A 22,666-nucleotide genomic window follows, 5' to 3' on the forward strand; every position below is an offset into this window, starting at 1 on the left:
TTACGACAGGGGGCAAAGTCGGTGACATGTATCGACTATTCCTCTTGAACTGAAGCACATTACTCAGTGAAAACCAAATTTCCCATCATGCTGAATGGGGAGAGATTTGGAGGGCACGGGGATGGGAGAAAAGGTCGTGGGGACAGGAAACATCGCTGCTGCCACTGCATTTGTGTGTGTGTGTGTGTGTGTGTGTGTGTGTGTGTGTGTGTGTGTGTGTGCATGTTTGTGTGTGTGTGTAAGTTGTCTAATTCAGAAGAAGGCCATTTTGGCTGAAAGCTTAATTGTTTGACAGTCTTTTTCTTGTGCCTTATGACTCAGCATCTTTGCTATATATTGAGTAGCAGTCTGTCCTTTTCATGATATTGTTAAATACAAACATTAGTTATTGCCTGATGGTGGCCTTGTAAGCCAAAAATCGAGTAATTAAATAAATCAATACCATAGAACACCAAAAGTGTTGTGCTTTATATTTATAAACAAACATTAGGGATCTATGTGATTTCTGTCCCTTAACCCAGATGTTATGGTAAATTGTAGGAGTGGCAAATGAGGCATTCCTTTACTGTGTTTTTTAGTATCCTGCCTGATATCTGTTGGCAACTTGTTATAGACTTTTGCACGAGACTATAAAAAACTATTATGAACAGTAGACAAGGATGTATTATTTGAATGGGAATTATTTTTACCTCCAGAACTGTGGTTGTGAATTGCACAGTTAGAGAGTTGGTGCTTAAGTATAATAATCCATAGGTCCCTGAAGACGCTTTTGTAAGGTGTCAAGAGAGGTATTAATGCTCCTGAAGAAGAGCAGAATGTGAATTGTGATGGGGTAGATAAGTATTTCTGGACAAGGGGGCCAGTAATGTTCTGTAGAAGAAAGATAGTCATCTTGAGGAAGGACATCTTAAAGATCTGTAAAACAGGAGCATGAGAAGAATAATGGGCAGAATGTGTGCTGAAGGAACCATCAGGCCCTGTCTTACATCTTACCAGCAATTCTGCATATGTTTCATTATGTTGATAATGATACACACAAAAAAGACCTGGATTTACTTTGGGGTATTAAAATGAGTAACTAATTAAGGAGAGGAAGAAGGGCAAGAGGTGTAAGTGAGCAAAAAGTGATGTGATGGGAAGAGAAAAGTTGCAGACAGAGAGATGTCATTTATCTGCAGGAATGTGGAGAGGGAAGCAGTAGCTGTTTGTGTGAAAAGAAGGGTTTGTTTCACTATAATTCAGTGTGAGGAAAGTCAAAAGAAATGATACAGCTCCTTATTAATCAGCATATTTTAACAACATAAGGAGACAGGAACTTCTGGGCTAAGGGAGACAGAAAACGAATAATACACATGGGCAGTGGTTAAGAGAAAGTGAAAAATACCATACCTGGGTACAAACTGACTTCAAATTAGTAATGTATATTGCTTGATATGTAAATATGAAAACAATTATGAATTTTCACTCTCATATTACAAAAAAATGTTACAGTATTATTTTATGTAGAAGTACACATTATATACTGAAAAGAGTGATTGGTGTTTACGAGGGCTCTTGTCTTCAGAACAGAAACCAGAGGATCACAGCAACAAACTGCATTACAAGACAGAAACTAACCCTACAAGAGGGGAAATATAAAATATGCAGTCTCACAAGATTTAGTATTGAGTTCTATCCTGTTCCTAATATATAAACATGTTCTTTTATTGCTTTAAAAGATTATTAAAAACTTGCAACATTTCCTGATCCCCAGTGCCCAAACTAGACTCGTTTCAGATGGCAGCTGAACAGACAAACATCTCTTTCTCAGTCTTAATTTGATGATAAGTCATCTTATTGTTCTTAGTAATGATTAATGAGCTGCTCATATTTTTAAGACTATGTACAGTTGTTATTATATTAATTGATCACAATAGACCACTTGAGTCATTCCACATTTACTTTTTATTAGACGGCTGATTGGCACTTTCAGTTCACTCTGTACCTTTTCATTCCTTCTGATCATGATTCCCTCAGTTTCCTCGAAATCTTTGTAGCATTTATGTGTATTATGTTTGCTAAAAATTTGTCAGTCTTAAGAAGAGTGTTAATTTAATCTTTATTCTATGCATCTGCTCTTCAAGTTCAACTGCTTTGCGGTATTGCTGTATTTATCGGATCCACTGTCCTCTCATCTTTTCTGAATTTCTCAGCACTAATTGTCATAAGATCCATTTCTGACTGTTGCAAGATATGAAAAAGTAAGAGCTTATTTTACTCTTAATTGTTCTAATAATTAAGTTAATCTCTCAATAGGCAATTTCATTGGAGGGAGGATTCTCCAAACTTCGTTGACATGAAATTTTTTATTTAGGCAAATTCTGATAAATCTTCTGTAATTTTTGAGAAGGTAATCAGTTCTTCTTTCATTTTTAATTTGGAATAGAGTTTTTCAAGTGTAAGAGACATCTGGGATAGTTATGGTTTTACAGTGTTGGATCTTTGTGATTGTTGTCAAGCATTTCCTGTGTTACATTTACCAGATTAAAAACTGGAATTCATAAATTTTGCTTGATCTGGTTATGCATGTTACTTTCTCACTTATATCATGCTTGCTGATTCACCCATGTATTTAAAATGCAACATTGTGTTCAATTTCTAATAATTTATCGAGACTTCGTCTATACACAGGATTTAAATGACATAATCTCAGTTTTCTGTAGTATTCCAATTTCTTATTTTGAAGACTGGTAGTTAGGGCATGAAAATTTTTCATATTGAGGACTGAGAGAGCTAGAGTGTCTACAAACTTGAAGCAGTTTGATTTGTTGAGGACATTGCTGAAATTTTGGCTCTAAGTGGATTTTCTTTTTGCCAAATATTCATGATGTAATTGAGGGCCACATTAAAAAGCTGTGGGGATTATTTGTCAACTTATCTGAGACCAGCCTTCATTGTGAAAACTTTTTACTCTTCTCCTGTGAACCTTGATTCAGAATTTGTTGCTTTTTATTAATTTGGGGTGGTTGCTGCTTTATCTGAGGAGTTTTAAAGGTGTGGTTCTATGGGTACTATGGCATTTTTTTAAATTTGTGAATGAAATAGAGAGCTTTTATTTCTGTACTGTTTGTTTCTCTACTGTAACATTCCATTATTAGCTTGAAGCTGAGAATTTGTTCTGGGTAGGTTCTGCCCCAACTTGAGGTTTCAGACAGTTTGGACCTTGTTGTAAATTACTTGGGAGAAAATTTTATAAGTGCAGCATGGAAAGACTATTCCTCTACAATCGTCTAGGTTGTTTTTCTCCTTTTTTAAACTTTTCTGGCATTTTCTCCCCCATTTGAATCAGACATTGCTGGAGATTTATAATTGCAGGTTTTCCTGTATTTTTACAGATTCCTGCACAGACTAGGTCTGCACCAGCTGCCCTGTAATTGCAATTTCTATCTGGTAGTTCAAAGATTTATGCAGTTAGGATTAGTTACAATGGGTCTGATGGATGTGAAGATCTTTTCATTTTCTTGGATACTGTGAATTAACTTTCCCGATTTTTCTCTCAGTATTGGAGTTCATATTTTGTAACATAACTGTAGAGGAATAGTCTTTCCGTGCTGCACGTATAAAATTTTCTCCCATGTAATTTACAACAGGGTCAAAACAATCTGAAACCTCAAGTTGGAGCAGACCAAAGAGGACTTTGTCCATACAGAACCTGCCCAGAACAAATTCTCAGCTTCAAGCTAACAATTGAATGTTACAGCAGAGAAACAAACAGTACAGGAATAATCTCATTAATATATTTTTCTCTTAAATTCTGTTCTATCTTTTCTGGGTATTCTTGAGATGTTTACATTTTGTCAGTATAGTAAATGAAACAACCTCCCTTCACTCTATTAATGACCTCAGTTGTAAAATTAGAGTTGACAGTACAATAGCACAATCCCTTAATAAGATTAAGGTGAACTGCTTTTTATTTAGTGGAAGTGCAGATACCGATAATGTTTTTTAGCTTAAAAGACTGACTTTTCTCTGATGATCCTAGTTGTGTTATATTTTGCAGTGTAGATCATAAATTATCATGGGAACATCATGTAGAATTAATTGCTTATGGTAGAGCTGGAGCAATATGTTAAGGTATTTTATAAATTATGTACCTGGTGTTTATTTTGGAACATTTCATTTTGCATTTTTTCAAAACATTGTGACATGAGCTATATAAAACTAAAGACAGCTATGCAGAATCTCAATACTGACCTGCATGCACTATCAAAATGAACACACAATATATGATTAAGACTCAGGCCATCCAATACCCAAACAGTACTAGTTGGTCATTCTAGGCTCATTAACCAGAAATATTATGAATTTCTACCATCTTTAATCCTAAATGGAACAAATATCAACTTCTCTCCCTTAGCAAAGAGTCTAGGAGTACTAATAGATGAAACTCTAAATTGATATGAGCATGTAACTGCAGTGTACAAGAAGACATCGGCATCTCTCTATGCTGTACAAAAATATAAAAAGCTCTTCCCTCTTGACTTAAAAAGAAACTTGTACAAATACTTCTACTTCCAATTAGTGATTACAGTGATATTATCCTGCAAGGTCTTTGTTAGGAAAGCTCACATCACCTGTAACTTGCTATGAATACCTGTGTTCAATACATCTGTGATGGTTGACACTTTGCTCATATTTCACCACCATGTGCACAGTTGTCCTGGCCGCATGCAGGCAAGTGAGGAGATTTCCATACCCTCTTTCTTCTCTACTGTCTTATCAATGTACACTACCCCTCATATCTCTCCTTGACCTCAAAGCTTTTGCCTGAATAACAAAGCAGAAACACCAGTTCCCATCAAAGCAAAATCATTTCCATCCCACTCCATTGTTCAGCCACTTCCTTGAATTCCTTTGTAGCAGTAGGAGCCCAACTCTGGAGGAATAACCTCCCGCTTTGTATTAGAGAACGGAATGTCTTCAGCTTCTGGAGCAACAATAATGACTACCATTGTCCCTGTGTGCAGTTGTTGCAACTTTGTTAGTTCATATTCATTATTATTTACTCACATTGTGTCTATAGACATTCAAATCATTTTAATACTATATTTCATACTAAAATTGCTATTTCTTGGGTAATGATATTATGAAAAGGAAAGTTGCTACTCACCATGTAGCAGACATGCTGAGTCACAGATAGGAACAACAAAAGGATTGTCACAAATAAGCTTTTGACCAACAAGACCTTTCTCAAAACATACACACACACACACACACACACACACACACACACACACACACACACACACACACACACAAACACAACTCACTCACATAGTCAGTTGTGTGTGTGTGTGTGTGTGTGTGTGTGTGTGTGTGTATCGTCTGTTTTTGACAAAGGCCTTGTTGGCTTAAAGATTATTTGTGACAGTCTTTTTATTGTGCCTATCTGCGACTCAGCATCTCTGCTACATGGTGAGTAGCAACTTTCCTTTTCATAATATTGTTACATTTCCTCCTGGATTTTCCATTGTTTTATTTCTTAGGTAACTATGATGTGAAATACTGTCATACTGAACTTTCATTTCTTAGGTAACTATGATGTAAAAAAAGTACCGTATATATCTGATGTAAGAGAAGGTGTGATGGCCCAAATCAGATTGAGTTAAATAAATAAATAAATAAAATTATCTTGTGTGGTAACTGTAGTTACAGTCATGGCATGCTGGAAAAGCAGAAGAAAGCATTGGAATAACTATAGGCTCTCCATATAAAGCACATTGCCAATATTGTATTTGCAAACAAAAAGTTTTGACTGAAGTAAATTAATACATAAACAGTATTTTAATTTATGCAAATATTAAGTATTTAGAAGTAAAATTTTTGGGAAACATCAAAACTGACAGACTGTAATGTGTTTCACTCATGCATGGCTTCATATAGATCCCATCAAAAACTTTCAAGGATGTGGAATGAGTCTAATAAGACCAGGAAATCATATAAATTTAAACTATTCACTGTATTAAGAATAAACTGTCACAGTATTTCTGAATACTGTTTTTGGTTGTACCACCTAAATTTAATCAAGTAAATCAGAAAGAAACTGCCGCTTTGAAGCAAACTGTTGCCTCCTCAGTTATGCTATTCAGGATGAACATATAAAACTGACAAACTGCAGGGATAGGTTTCTGACTGGAAATGCAAGAAAAAAGGTCCTATAAACATGTGACCGAAAACGCATCGTTGCCATGGTAGATGGTGCTGACAAATGAAAGTTCCTCTGACCAAGTGCTCTGTGTTCCCTGTGTGTTGCAGGCTGGCTGATTGATGCAGCATATACAAAATAATGTGAACATCAGTTCTTACTTGGTAATGGTTTATTAATAAGGGATTGGACCCCCATTTGCCTGTAATTAACCCAACCCGATGTTGGAAATAACGAAAACATTGACTTCTTGGACAATATGACATGTTTCCACTGATCAGCCATCCACGATTTATGCTCCTGACGCCATGTTTTATGCTTCTTTATGTTGGTTGTCATCTCTAATAGTTTCAGTATAGCAGTTCGTCCATGAATATTTGCTTTAAGGAGTTCTCGTTGGACAGCATCAATAGATTTGGGGTCTAGAAGATGGATATTGAGCTCTGCAGTCACTTTATCCACCATAGTTTTGTATTGTTTTGTCACAATTCATCCAGATTAAGGGTTTCTGCACTTTCCCTTAATCAGTTAAGGCAAATAGTATAAGTTTGATTTGCACCCGTTATTACATTTACATGATGATATTTTTCCATGTTTTTTGTAGGCTGTCATGACTGATGAAACAGTTGCTCTTGAAACATTCAATAAGTTGGCTGTCTTGGTTAATGATGCTCCAGCTAATCAGGCTCCCACAATCTGCACTCTTTGGAACCCTGTTAGGTCTTTCATAGTATGTCAACCTCGGCCTCTGAATGCAAATACAAAGTGTGCACTACATGTAAACAACCTGCACTGACACCTAGTCCATACTGAACATGCACAGTCCAGCACAACACGTGCCTTACCTGCATTGTTGACCATCAAACAAAACCATCCTATTACTGCGACTGTTCACATTATTTTGCCTATCCCCTGTACATGATCAACAACTCAATGGAAGAGCCTCATCTGACACTTTACTGGATTCCCTGCTGCAATCATTCCAGTGAAACATCGACCCACACTCCTGAGATGTTTCTCCCATACTAATTAACCTACAGCATCATCCACATTTGCCACTTTTTCTGGCAGGTAGTTGCTTTGTATTAATGTATTCTGTATCACTGTAATTTCTAGTGAATCTTAAATCATGTGTGATTATACCCTAAATTACAGTAAAAAAGTGGTCTCTTCTTAAATGTACTGTTAATAACTCTTCTCATGATTGGATATCACAAATTTCACAGTCTAGATAGCATTTTGTTAATGTTATTTGGCTGTCTTGGAACCATTCACTTTCTTCCTATTGGGGAAAATTTTAGACAATATCACATGTGAGACTATTCAAGAGACGTAAGACAACAAATAAGATTTTACATTAATTGCCACATTGCATGTAACACCAGAAATAAGTATATCTGGAACTCTGGAAACTTTAAAACCTACAACTTATATCATAAAAAAGAAGAGACACTGACACTGAGTTCTCTGAAGTTTCCAGAGTTTCAAATATACTTCCTTATTAGGTATAATATGTGGTAGACAGTATGAAAAAAACAGTGTAGTGCAGGCCGCAATGTCCTCTGAAAGTTGGTACATAGTGAGGTGAGACAGTGCACTGCACACACATATTCAGGAGTGCATCAGTTCAGATCCTCATCCAGATTAAGGGTTTCTGCACTTTCCCTTAATCCTTTAAGGCAAATAGCATGGATCTTTTTAAACTGGCACGGCCAACTTCTTCCCCACTGTACACTAAGGTGACAAAAATCATGGGACAGTGATATGTTCATATACAGATGGTGGTAGTGTCATTCACACAAGGTATACAAGGGCAGTCCATTGACAGAGCTGTCATTTGTACTCAGGTGATTCATGTGAAAAGGTTTCCTATATGATTATGGCACAAAACAGGAATTGAAAGAATCTGAATGCAGAATGGTAGTTGAGGCTAGACGTGTGGGACATTCCATTTCATAAATTGTTAGGGAATTCAATATTCCAAGATCCACAGTGTCAAGAGTATGCTGAGACTACCAAATTTCAGGCATTACCTCTCATTACTGACAACAAAGTGGCTGACACCCTTCACTTAATGACTAACAGCAGCAGTATTTGTGTAGAGTTAGTGATCAGTGCTATCAGACAAGCAATACTGCATGAAATAGCCACAGAAATTAGTGTAGAACATACAACAAATGTATCCATTAGGATAGTGTGTAAAATTTGGCATTGATGGGCTATGGTAGCAGACGACTGGCGTGAGTGGCCTTTGCTAACAGCATAACTTCACCTGCAGTGCCTCTTCTGGGCTTGTGACCATATTGAGTGGACCCTAGATGATTGGCAAACCATAGCCTGGTCAGATGAGTCATGATTTCAGTTGATAAGAGCTGATGGCCAGGGTTGAATGTGTCACAGACCCCATGAAGCCATAGACCCAGGTTGTCAACAAGGCACTGTGCAAGCTGGTGATGGCTCCATAAAGATGTGGACTGTGTTTATATGGAATAGACTGGATCCTCTGGTCCAACAGAAGTGATCATTGGCTGGAAATGATTATGTTCAGCTACTTCATCACCAATTCCAGCCATTGATGGATTTCACATTGATGGAATTTTTATGGGCAATAATCCACAATGTCGTCAGGCCACAATTGTTTGCAACTGATCTGAAGAACATTATGGACAATTCAAGAGAATTACTTGGTCAGCCAGATCACTCATCATGAATCTCTTCAAACATTTATGGGACATAATTGAGAGGCTAGTTTGTGCACCAAATCCTGCACCAGCAACACTTTCGCAATAATGGGTGACTATAGAGGCAACATGGCTCAATATTTTTGCAGGAGCTTCCAACGACATGTTGAGTCCATGCCATGTAGAGTTACTGCATTATACCCAGCAAAAGGAGATGTGATACAATATTAGGAGGTATCCCATAACTTTTATCACCTCAGTGTAAACTTGCATCACATCTCTAATGGTCTCATCACTGATGGACAGTAACACTAGAAAAGGAAGAGGTCAAAAGACACCTTTCACTTTCGTTTCTGCAGTAACAAATTTAGTTTTTAACATTTCCACCAATCTTTGTGACTTAATTTAATTTTTTCTTCTTTTAACAATGATGTACTGCAATTTACTGAATTTTTCACAATTTCATGAAAATCTCATGAAGTGCACATAGAATGGTGGGAGTGGTCAGTTGACCCCATTTTGGGATGTTGCTGTGGAGACTTTGTTACATAACTTTTCAGTTTTGTGTTGTGTGTTGCTATTGTTTTTCATCATTTAGATAACATTATTTTTTTATGTATGTTTTTACTGTAAGAAGTTTTTCATTCATGTCACACCTGTGTGGTATTACTCATTAAGATGCTTTGAATATTCCACCTAACTCAAATTCTGAATCAGAAAATGCCTTGTGAGTTTTAGAAGCAAACTAAAATAAACCATAAAAATCAAAATCTAGAAGAAGCGGTTTCTGTTAAATTTTTAGGATTCAACCTAGACAAGATTTTAAATTGGATCAAACGTGGAATATCTAGCAAACAATCTATGTAGCTCTGTATTTGCAGTGCAAATATTGGCAACTGCCACTGACATGGACATGAGGAAAATTGCATACCATAGCTACTTCCAGTCTTCATAACGTACACAGTATTATTTAACTTAATGCACGTACTGAAATTACAGAAGAGAATCATTAGAAATATGTATGTGCTGTGCATCCAAGGAAGTCATGCCACCCATTGTTTAAAAACATGAAATTATTGACAACAGTATCCTCCCTGTATATCTATGATATCATTTTTTGTGTACCACTTTAGAATTATGCAAGGAGAACTGCTTTGGTCACACTTATCGTACAAGAAATAAAGAAAATTGAATACTCCCTGCTCATTACTTAAACTTATATGCTCAGACTCCCCAGTATATGGGAATGTAAATTTATAACAAATTAGAGGCCAAGAACATTTTGAGTATGAATCTAGGTTCACTAAAAAAAAAAAGCTACATGGTGCTCTGCTTCAGCGATGCTGCTGCTCTGTTGAAGATTTCATGAACAATGAACTGAATATTTGAGCAGAATGTAATTTACAAATTGTCTTGTTATTTGAATGTGTAAAGGTATCTTTCCACAAAATATTTGTATTAATGTTTAAATACAGCTCCATCGTATTAACTATAGCTTTATATTGGTGAAATTGCATTAATTATATTTTGACATATCTACTGTACCCAATCAAATGATTAGCACATGTGTGTTATGAGATGAATAAATCACAATTCACAGTTCTGCCAGAGGCAATTAAACTAGTAATCCCAAGTCAGAGTTTCTCTAAACAGATTTCTCTCCATTTCAGTTATCTTCTCACTGGTTTCAGAAGTTGAGGAGATAACAGTGAAGGTGGCTGCTAGAGACTGAACTGAATGGATGATTGCTGACATTTGTGTTAATTGTGTTTTGACATGTCTCCTGTACTCTAATCAAATGATTAGCATATGTATGTTATGAGATGAATAAATCACAATTCACAGTTCTGCCAGAGGCAACTAAGATAGTAAGGCTGAGTTGAAGTTTCTGCTACTAGATGTCTCTGCATTTCAGTTGTCTTCACAATGGTCTCAGAAGTTGACTGAGCCAATTGTGAAGGCGGCCACTAGAGACTGAACTGAATGGAAGGTTGGTAACGTGTTGTTGCCTGGAAGAAAAGCAGCTGTGGATGTCCTGAAGGAGAGGGTATAGTCCACTGCATATGCATGGTACCTAGTGGATGATTCTGTCATCAGTGCCCTCCAACTTGGAGAAATTTGGGGTAATGATTGCTTTCATGTTCACCAGAGGCACTTCCTGTGCTAAACGTGTTTCCCAGGATGGCATTTGGTCACATTGTTGGAGGCCTAATTTAATCAGGATAAAAAGATAAGAGAGATATTCCATGAACTCATCAAATTCATCCTCTCCGATGAGAAGTCATTCCAAGTTCAACACATCGTTGCTGAGAAGTTCCCTCTTATTTATGAAATATGGATTAAGTTTGTGGAAAACTGTCTCCACTTTTACCACTCTGGTGAAAATGTTGCAGTTGATGGGCAGTTACTTCCCAGCAAAGCAAGGAGCAAGGTACCCAGTTGATGCCAAACCAATGTGAAAAATTTGGACTCAGTTTCCAGATGGCTGTACACGTGGCATCAAAGTACATTTGCTGCAATACCTTTGCGTACCTTGGTAAGGAGGATATTTGACCAAACAACCAAACATTGGGAGGGTATGCCATTCTTCACCTCATGGAACCATTTCTAAATAAAAGACAGAATTAACTAAACAAACACACTTTTTTGTCTTGTTTCACAAATTTTATTATGGTTACTGCACAACCTAGGTTTCAGGCTATAAGCCAGTTTTCAAGTACATTATGATTCCAAAAATGATAAAGCAAAGATAAACATGATGTTAAGGCAAAGATAAACCTCTCAACTTCTTAATGTATTGATCCTTGACTTAATGTAAAATTGCTTCAATAACCATTTTTTTTGACAAATTAGTATGGAATTACAAAATTTAGCAGTTGCACTAACATGACTAAACTTACCTAAGAATAAAGTTATGCATCAGGCTGTAACCTTTTTATCTACTGATGGACTGAGGCCCAAAGCTTCACTTCTATCTAGGAGTTGTGATATCATCTCAAAGAGGTGAGTAATTGAATTGGGTTTGCTCATTTAATAATATGAGTGGGAATATACACTTTTTTTTAATTTCTAGAATTTCTAACTGGCTGAGTTTTTGCCCCTTTTCCTCTGTGTGTAAGACTTGTAAATCTATTATGTATTTATGGTTTTTGTTAAGGCAATTTTTTGCAAAGGCTGAATGAGGCTTATTCAGTCTCCAGCTTCTATGATATTCCTTAAGGCTGGTGCAGATTGACCTCCCAGTCTGTCCTATGTAGCAAGACTGACACTCTTGGCATATTTTATAAATGCCACTTTTTGTGATGGCTGGTTGTTTGTCTTTTGCATTGAACAAGCAACTATATATTTGCTGAGGGTCATGGGAAAACACAGAGAAACTCTTTCCCGTCAAATTGTTACTTAACCTGTTTGACATTTTCCCTGTAAAAGGTAATCTGCAGCATTTCTTTTCCAGTTTGTCTGTGTTGTTTGTTGGGGATAGTAGAGACCTGGTTCACTTCTTCATCTTTTTACTTAGAATTTTGTAAATGATGTTGGTGTCAAATTTATTATTTGTGGCTATTGTTTTTATTATATTAAGTTCCTGTTGAAAGTCTTCTTGGGACATGGGGATAGAAAGGAGATGGTTGATCATGTGGTAGAGGGAATTAATGTGTCAGTAAAGAAGTATTTGCAATATATACGATTTCCATTCTTTTGGACATGTCCAAACGAACAGACGCCAATTTGATCCAGCAGTCATTATGAATTCAGATGCAAACGAATTATAGACTTTGGTTGTGAGTAGGCATTGGATGAAAGCAATGGAGAAAGTTGAAAATTTGTGCTAGACCAGGATTTGAACCCAAGCTCCTGCTTACTAGACAGTTGGTCTTACCACTAAGCTATCTGGACACAGTGGACATTGCAACTGCACAGACTACCCAAAATATACATGGTGTCTGTTCTTTTGGATATGTCTGAAAAAACAGACACTTGTTTGATCCAGCAGCCATTATGAATTACGACACAAAAGAATTAAAGACTTTGGCTGTGAGTGGGCATTGAATGAAGTTGAAAATTTGTGCTGAATCGGGTTTGAACCTAGGTCTCCTGTTAACTAGGCACTTGCTCTCTCCACTAAGCCAACTGAATGCAGTGGACATTGCAACTGCATGGACTACTCTAGCATGCCTACCATGAGATCCAGATTCTCAGTTATCCACACACTTCTAATAAAGTGCCCCTTGCCCATTATTCTCATTACTCATGGCATTTTGTTGATTACCGAAAATGTACTTTGGTGTGTGTGTTCTTTTGGACTATTGATAACTTCTGACTTTGGTTTGGTCATCTTGAGTTGTGTTGTGGTGCTAGTGTTTATAGTGTGTGTTGGCTTTTGATGTATGCTCTACATGCTGAGGTTTTAAATTTTCATGCACAGCACTCTCTTGCATTTATGTCTTGAAAATTACAGGGTATGCATCTGTGAAAATATCAGTGGCTGTCAAAAAGTCACTCAACTGCAATTCCTCACTCAGCTGCATTTCCACAAGTTGTTGGTGTGTTTTAGGGATGCTATTATTTCTGCAGTTCTAGTGTTAAACCCTAATCTTTCTGCATTCCAGGTATCATTGTTGAGAAAACCATAAGGCAGTTGGCACTAATTGTCGCTACCGTCATAGGGGTTCTGTTCTTAAATCATGGAGTACATCTATGATCATCCCACTATTTGAAAGACAAAGTTCCCATAATACCAGAAACTGTTATCCTATCAGTATTCTCTTGTGTTGTATAAAATATTCTTTTGAATCCTCCTGAACCTTATTAGTTTCAGCAGTGATTCAGTCCAGCCTGTTGGAAGACTGTTCCACAGTGGCTTTAGAACACTAGACCATCTTTTAGTCTTCTGTGAGAGCATCAGTAATATTAATGAATACTAGTTGCCTCTCTGTGAAGCTTTTGTCTATGTTAAAAAGTCATTCAAGTCAGTCACACAGTGATCATGCAAACCTTCCTGGAACAGTGGTGTACCGTAGGTCTCTAGAAGAGCATAGTGTTCCAAACGATTGGAAAAGGGCAGAGGTCATCCCCGTTTTCAAGAAGGGACGTCGAACAGATGTGCAGAACTATAGACCTATATCTCTAACGTCGATCAGTTGTAGAATTTTGGAACACGTATTATGTTCGAGTATAATGACTTTTCTGGAGACTAGAAATCTACTCTGTAGGAATCAGCATGGGTTTCGAAAAAGACGGTTGTGTGAAACCCAGCTCGCGCTATTCGTCCACGAGACTCAGAGGGCCATGGACATGGGTTCACAGGTAGATGCCGTGTTTCTTGACTTCCGCAAGGCATTTGATACAGTTCCCCACAGTCGTTTAATGAACAAAGTAAGAGCATATGGACTATCAGACCAATTGTGTGATTGGATTGAAGAGTTCCTAGATAACAGAACACAGCATGTCATTCTCAATGGAGAGAAGTCTTCTGAAGTAAGAGTGATTTCAGGTGTGCCGCAGGGGAGTGTCGTAGGACTGTTGCTATTCACAATATACATAAATGACCTTGTGGATGACATCGGAAGTTCACTGAGGCTTTTTGCAGATGATGCTGTGGTGTATTGAGAAGTTGTAACAATGGAAAATTGTACTGAAATGCAGGAGGATCTGCAGCGAATTGACGCATGGTGCAGGGAATGGCAATTGAATCTCAATGTAGACAAGTGTAATGTGCTGTGAATACATAGAAAGTTAGATCCCTTATCATTTTTAGCTACAAAATAGCAGGTCAGCAACTGGAAGCAGTTAATTCCATAAATTATCTGGGAGTACGCATTAGGAGTGATTTAAAATGGAATGATCATATAAAGTTGATCGTCGGTGAAGCAGATGCCAGACTGAGAGTCATTGGAAGAATCCTAAGGAAATGCAATCCAAAAACAAAGGAAGTAGGTTACAGTACGCTTGTTCGCCCACTGCTTGAATACTGCTCAGCAGTGTGGGATCCGTACCAGATAGGGTTGATAGAAGAGATAGAGAAGATCCAACGGAGAGCAGCGCGCTTCATACAGGATCATTTAGTAATCGCGAAAGCGTTATCGAGATGATAGATAAACTCCAGTGGAAGACTCTGGAGGAGAGACGCTCAGTAGCTCGGTACGGGCTTTTGTTAAAGTTTTGAGAACATACTTTCACCAAAGAGTCAAGCAGCATATTGCTCCCTCCTACGTATGTCTCGCGAAGAGACCATGAGGATAAAATCAGAGAGATTAGAGCCCACACAGAGGCATACCGACAATCCTTCTTTCCACGAACAATACGAGACTGGAATAGAAGGGAGAACCGATAGAGGTACTCAGGGTACCCTCCGCCACACACCATCAGGTGGCTTGCAGAGTATGGTAGTAGATGTAGATGTAGATGTAGAACCTACTTATATACAAGTGTTTACACCCACCCCACATACTCAAACTTCAGAACTATTGGAGAACAGACCAAAGATTTTCCAATAGAAAGGGGTGCCAAACAACGTGATTCCATTCCATGTAAGCTATTCCCATTTGTCTCGGAAAGCACGATGTCAAAAACAAATTGTGGAAATAACGGATTACAAATTAATGGGAAAAGGCGTAAGAACTTGATATTCACAGGTGACAGTGTACTATTTGGCTAAAAAGACCCTTTAATTACAAATTTCTGAAACTAAAATTATGTCAACAAATGGATCAAAGCAGAAAATATATGTATTCAAAACAGGCCTCTGAACAATGTCACTGAACATATCTATTTGGACCTGCTCATAAATATGAAGGATGATGTAAGACCTTGTCTCCATATCTGAATATCTGCCATCCTAGTTTGAAGTTTCTTCATGTTAAAGATGCAAGTAAAAATGAAGAAAGTAGTCCACAATTACAGTGTCTGCAAGTACTGACCTGTGGCTCCAAGTCCTGGAAACTGAATATATCCAACAAAGGCAAGTACAGAAGACCCAAAAAAACTATGGTATATTCCAGGTTGATCTTCACAAAAATGTAAATAAGTAAAAATGTTAGCATAACATGTGACCTGATCCGAAGATTAATGACATTCTGGAAAGGCAGATTCATCAAAATGGCAGTGGACTGGCTATATTGCCAGAAGCAAGGATGAGAGATGCACAATCCTGACATTACAGAGGAGTCCAAGAAACAGAAGAAGACGTAGGGAAAGGTCACCAGACCAACTGGATGCCCAGAAAGTCTCTAGGCTCAATTGGCAGAGATCAGCCCAAGATTGCAGTAGCTGCAGACAAGTGCTGAAATTGTGCTTCAGTGCATGATTTGAAAAGGCCTTGTCATTTCAAAACAGAGATGGTTGATGGTAATGATTACTCTTGAGGTGTTATACAACTGAAACACATTTTACTGTATGCCAGATAGCTTTCTATTGGTCATATTTTGGACAGTTATCATATACAAGACCATTCAAGAGCCATGAGACAACAAACAAGACATTTCATTTATCATTACATTGCAAATTGTACTTCAGACATAAGTTTGTCTTGAAACTTGAAAACCTATTACAGCAACCTATACCATAAAAACAGAAGAGAAACTGACACTGCCTGTCTTGTTTGAAGTTTCCAGGGTTACACATATACTTTCCTATTAAATAAGATTCATGATAAACAGTATTAAAAAAGGGACAGCTGCAGGCTGTGATGGTCTCTGTGTTGATTTCTCCAAGACAGGACTAAGGTAAGGTGACACAATTGTTAGCACACTGGACCCACATTTGGGGGCGGGATGGTGGTTCAAATTCCCATTTGCCATGTAGATTCAGATTTTTCATGGTTTTTCTAAATTGCCTCAGGCAACTACTGGGATGGTTCTTTTGAAAAGAACACAAGTGGTTTTCTTCCCCACCATTCCCCAGTCCAAATCTGAGTTTGATCTGTAATGACCTTGTCAATGATGGGTGATCAGCTCTTAATCTTCCTTACACTGAGGTGACAAAAGTCATAAGATACCTCCTGATATCATGTTGGACCTCCTTTTGCCCAGTGTAGTGCAGCAACTCAGTGTGTCATGGACTCAACAATTCATTAGAAGTCCTCTGCAGAAGTATTAAGCCATGCTGCCTCTATAGCCATCCATAATTGCAAGAATGTTGCTAGTGCAGGATTTTGTGCACAAACTGACCTCTCAATTATGCCCCATAAATGTTTGATGGGATTCATGTTGGGTGATCTGGGTGGCCAAATAATTCGCTTGAATTGACCAGGATGTTCTTCAAATAAGTTGCAAACAATTGTGGCCTGGTGACATGGCAGATTATCATCCATAAAAATCATGTCATTGTTTGGGAACATAAAGTCCATGAATGGCTGAAAATGGTCTCCATTATCCAAAAGTAATGATTTCCAGTCAGTGATTCATTCAGTTGGACCAAAGGGCCCAGTCTATTCCACATAAACACAGCCTGCACCATTATGGAGCCATCTCCAGCTTTCACACAGTGCCTTGTTGACAACTTGGGTCCATGGCTTTGTGGGGTCCGCATCACACTCAAACCCTACCATCAGCTCTTACCAATTGAAATTGAGACTCACCTGACCAGGCCACAGTTTTCCAGTCATTTAGGGTCCAACCAATATGGTTACGAGCCCAGGAGAGGCACTATAGGCAATGTTGTGCTGTTAACAAAGGTACTTTCATGGTCATCTTCTGCCATGGCCCATGAGGTCAAATTTCATTGCATTGTCCAAACAAACATTTGTCATACATCCCACATTGATTTCTGTGGTTATTTCTGCAGTGTTGCTTGTCTGGTAGTGTTAACAACCCTATGCAAACACTGCTGCTCTCGGTCATTAGGTAAAAGCTGTTGGTCACAGCATTGTCCTTGGTGAGAAGCAATGCCTGAAATTTGGTATTCACAGCACACTCTTGCCTCTGTGGATCTCAGCATATTGAATTCCGTAATTATTTCCAAAATAAAATGTCCCATGCGTCTAGTGCCAACTACCATTACGTGTTCCAATTCTGTTAATTCTCATTGAGCGGTCATAATCTTGTCGGAAACCTTTCCATGTGTATCACTTGAATACAAATGACAGCTCCATCAATGCACTGCCCTTCTATACCTTGTGTATGCAATACTACTGCTATCTGTGTATGTTCATATCACTCACCCATGATTTTTGTTACATCATTGTACTTCCACTTATAACTGTGAACTTGTTTGCTGTTACAAACAGAATTAAAATGTATCTGTATTTATATGTATGTGTGTCATTGTAATTAACATTGAGATTTATTCAAAATGGAAACCTGTACAAGAAGCATTGAATTGAATAGAGAACATGTGTTACCTCATAAACTGTATTTATAGCATAATATCAGTTGTAATGTTTGAATTTTTGTTTTAGACTGAGTTATTCAACATTGCTTGTGATGTGTCTTTTATGACAGTGGATCTGTAATTACACTGGTAACTTATTCTGACATTCTCTCTCGCAGGGGACATACCCCCACCAAGGGATCTGGTTGAGCAGATGTACTGCTCTGAACAGATTCACATCCCACCAACCTTTCCTTATATTCTGCGTCAGTACTGCAAGGCAGCTATCCGCACACAGCCATATGATCTGCTAAAATGGTCAACTGCTTATTTCCGTGCAATGGCAGATGGAGAAATACCACCTGTTAAACACCGACTTGAATACCCACCCACTGATGTGCCCTCAGGGCTGACACCTGGGTATCTGAGGGTAATACTGAGGCAGGTATGTTTGTTCTACCACGCTTGTTGACATAACACCACAATTCTTGTTACAGATTTGATACACAGTAGTCTGGAAGACATTTGCAGATACATTATAAGAACTAAAAACTGAACTCTGCCCAAACAGGCCATGAAGGCCCAACAGTACCAATCAGCCACCATGTCATCCTCAGCCCACAGGTGCTCTGGATTCAGATTTGGAGGGGCACGTCATCAACACACCGCACTCCTGGCCGTATGTCAGTTTACAAGACCGGAGCTGCTGCTTCTCAATAAAGTAGCTCCTGAGTTTGCCTGCTCAATGCATCTCACTTGCCAACAGTGCTCAGCAGACCAAATGGTCACCCATCCGAGGGCTAGCCCATCCCAACAGTGCTTAACTTTGGTGATCGAATGGGAACCGGTGGTACCACTGTGGCAAGGCCATCGACTTCATTATAAAAACCAGGCTCTTAAAATTAATTACATTCAGATGGTGGAGAATGGGTAGCAGCAGCTATCAGTCAAGAGACAAAAAAGAAATCACAATACTCTTTAGAATGTAATGTTGTGAAATGGTTACATAATCGAAATCAGGTAGGCTGCAGAAGCATGCTGGAAATTATTAAGAGAAGACTCATTCATTCAGGGTCTTTCATAATAAGAGAAATAGTCAAGGGAGAGAGAGGGGTACCAACATATACAGTAAATGAAACACATCTGAGCAATTAATGGAGCATTAGAAATGCAGCCAGGTAGGAAATAGATAGACTAAATGGCTTTTTGGAGGCAGATATTGAAATATAAGTGGCTTTGGCAATTCATAATAAGATGTCTGTTGTTCAAAGTCTTTCTGTCTGCCATTTTCAGCTAAATCCCCAATTATAAACTTAAGGTGAAGTTTAATTTTATCCATTCATTGCGAACTTCAGGTTGACCTGCTGTTTAAAAAAAATTGATGAGATCAGTTATATACTGTTATTTCACCCTGAACTTTCCATTGTCAGACATTTCACAGACCAACATAGCAATACAACATTGTAGAGTGATGTGACATGTTCTTAATTATGATTTCTATGAACTCCCTAAGAAGCGAATGCCATTCTTCCTGCAAACAGCTCTCAGTGCAACCATGTTCTTGAGAGAAGGGCTGTGAGAGGAGTGTGCCTCCCAATACATGCTCTGCAGGATTCAGGACAAGAGAAGAGCCACTCAGTGAGTTCAATTTTTTGCTATTGGAAATATTTGTATTCATGATGAACCTGTGTAGTCAAGCATTTTCACCTTGTATGAAAAAATCATCACCTTTGGTAACAGGGTGGGGACATGTGTAAGAATAAAGGAAGTCATATCTGTAGACCTGAACACTCACAGTTTCACACTGGTGACTTAGAGGTCTGTGTATCCACCAAAGGATGTACAATTGTTAGGAATTGAATTAGAGATGGCTATGTATTGAAGAAGAAGAATAGGACATTTTTGTGGCAGGGGAGAGAGAGAGAGAGAGAGAGAGAGAGAGAGAGAGAGAGGTCCTGGTCAGCATTGTGAATGGAATTTTGTCAGACACACATATATTTGTGGCTACAGTATTAGTGGCTGACACATTGAGACACTCCATCTCTGGGGTCATACAGGGACAGAGCATTTCACTCATCACCATGTCAAGGATACAAGGTGTGTTCAGAAAGTAAGGTGACTTTATATTTTTATGAAAAAATATTTATTTATTCATCAGTATTCATGTTGTCCCCTTCAATGTAATCCCCCTCAGATACAATACACTTGTGCCAATGCTTCTTCTAATCCTTGAAGCACTTCTCATAAGCACTCTTTGGTACTGCCTTGAGTACTTCCAGCAATGTAGTTTTTATTTCATCAATGGTTGAAAATCTTCATCCTTTCATAGGTCTCTTCAGTTTTGGAAACAGGAAAAAGTTGTAGTGCCAAATTCAGTGAATATGTTGGTTGATGCATCATTATCATGTTGGTTTTGGCCAAAAAATCTCTCACAAGCAACAATGAATGAGCAGGTGCTTTGCCATGATGCAAAAGCCATGGATTGTTTTTCTACAATTCCAGACATTTTTTGCGTATTGCTTCTTGCAAACGGTGCATAACATTAAGGTAATACTCTTTATTGACCATACGACCTTGAGACAAAAATTCATGATGCACTACACACAGTGAACAAAAATTTGATATTTGATCAAACTTGGCGTGCTTTTTTCGGTCTCGGCTCTTTGGGATGCTTCCATTGCGATGATCGGGCTTTGGTTTCAATGTCATAACCATAAACCCATGTTTTGTCACCAGTTATGACCCTTTTGAACAAATCAGGATCATCATTGATGTCATTCAAGAGCTCCTGAGTGATGCTCATGTGTTGATTCTTCTGATCAAAATTGAGAAGTTTTGGAACAAACTTCGCTGACACACATCTCATGCCCAAAACATCTGAAAAAATTGCATGACATGAGCTGACCAATAAGCCAACATTCTCAGCAACTTCTCTTATGGTAATCTGACGATTTTTCGAAACAATTTTCTTCACAGCTTCAGAGTTATCTGTTGTTGATGTGCTGTGACGTCCAGAGCGAGGCTCGTCATTGGCATCTTCTTGGCCATCTTGGAAAAGCTTGTACCACTTGTAAACATTTTTTTTACTTAGAGCAGACTCATTGAATGCCACTGTCAACATTTCAAGTGTTTTAGAGCCCTTGATTTCATTTTTCACACAAAATTTGATGCAAATTCTGTGCTCCATTTTTTTATAATAATCAAAAATCACTGAGCACATTAAAACACGCCTAACCTTTCTATCTGCCAAAAGCAAACAAAGTATGCTGTACACTTGAAACTGTGAACATATGTTCATGACATATGTACCAACATAACAAAAAAAAGATCGATAATCGAATGTACGTTGCCTGCACAATTTGAAAAGTCACCTTACTTTTTTAACAGACCTTGTATACCATGAGTATCTCGATTCGGGGAAAACTGCTGTTTCATGTATCACAGATATAAGCTTGGGAACACAAACACTATTATCAGATGCTTGAGGCATTAAAAATATCACCTGAGCTCATAAGTCACAGTATCAGACTGACACAGATCAACTGCAGGATAAGAGCACACTGAAAACCACATAAGACAATGCATCCCACTTGTCAACGTGACACCTTTCAGGCAATTGCTGAGGGTCTTCTCAAGGAGGATGTCTATGTGGGATTTCATATGGCCACTTATATATTTTCCACTGTTTCTCACCAGCAAACAATATAGGAAATTACTGTCCAATAATGTGCATCCATTTCTTTGCTGTCAACAGCTTGTATGTGACCAGTGCCTTCAGCCAGACAATACACCCTCCTATCAAACCCAAATTGTACCAGAATGGTCTAAGAAGCTCTCTGCAGACATGAGTGTGCTTATGTGGCACCACAGGTCACTTGACTGCAAACCAGTTGATAACAAAAGGGACACTATCAAGGGATATTTCAGGCCTTGTATCTAGCTACTGAAAAGTAATCAAGTAGCTATCAAACAGCACTGTGATTTCAACCTCATTGGGTCCACACCACCATCACTGGGGTGTGCTATCCTGTACAAAAGTCTAATCATAAATTGTCATTGGTCATCATCATCAAAAATTCTGGATGCCAAACTTGTGGTCATAAAATGTTGCTACAACCTTTTTTAAGTCATTAGTTTACTGACCTATTTGCTGCCACATTTTTTCTCCCCAGTGCCAGTCTCTTCACCTTAGAGTAGTACTTACACCCAATGCCCTCAATTATTTCAAACAATAAAAAATCCAGGATGGAATGTAACAGTATTATGAATTATTAATGTAACAGTGTTATGAAAAGGATAGTTGCTACTTGCAATATAGCAGAGATGCTGCGTTGCAGATAGGCATAATAAAAAGACTGTCACAAAATGAGCTCTTGGCCAACAAGATTCACACACACACACACACACACACACCCACACACACACACACACACACACACGCAAATGCAACTCACAATCACATGACCACAACCAGACTGGTTTCAGCTGCCAGAGA

At 38.2% G+C, this 22,666-nt stretch overlaps 1 protein-coding gene across 1 annotated transcript in view; it reads left to right on the forward strand.

Moving 5' to 3' along the window:
- Positions 1-22,666, forward strand: part of LOC126418592 (uncharacterized) — a 98,141-nt gene that overhangs the window by 2,588 nt on the left and 72,887 nt on the right. The window contains exon 2 of the mRNA XM_050085424.1: positions 18,351-18,616. Coding sequence (XP_049941381.1) covers positions 18,351-18,616 — 266 coding nt within the window. The remainder of the gene's footprint in view (positions 1-18,350; positions 18,617-22,666) is intronic.

Source organism: Schistocerca serialis, chromosome 9 (assembly GCF_023864345.2).
Source record: "Schistocerca serialis cubense isolate TAMUIC-IGC-003099 chromosome 9, iqSchSeri2.2, whole genome shotgun sequence".
Lineage (NCBI taxonomy): Eukaryota > Metazoa > Arthropoda > Insecta > Orthoptera > Acrididae > Schistocerca > Schistocerca serialis.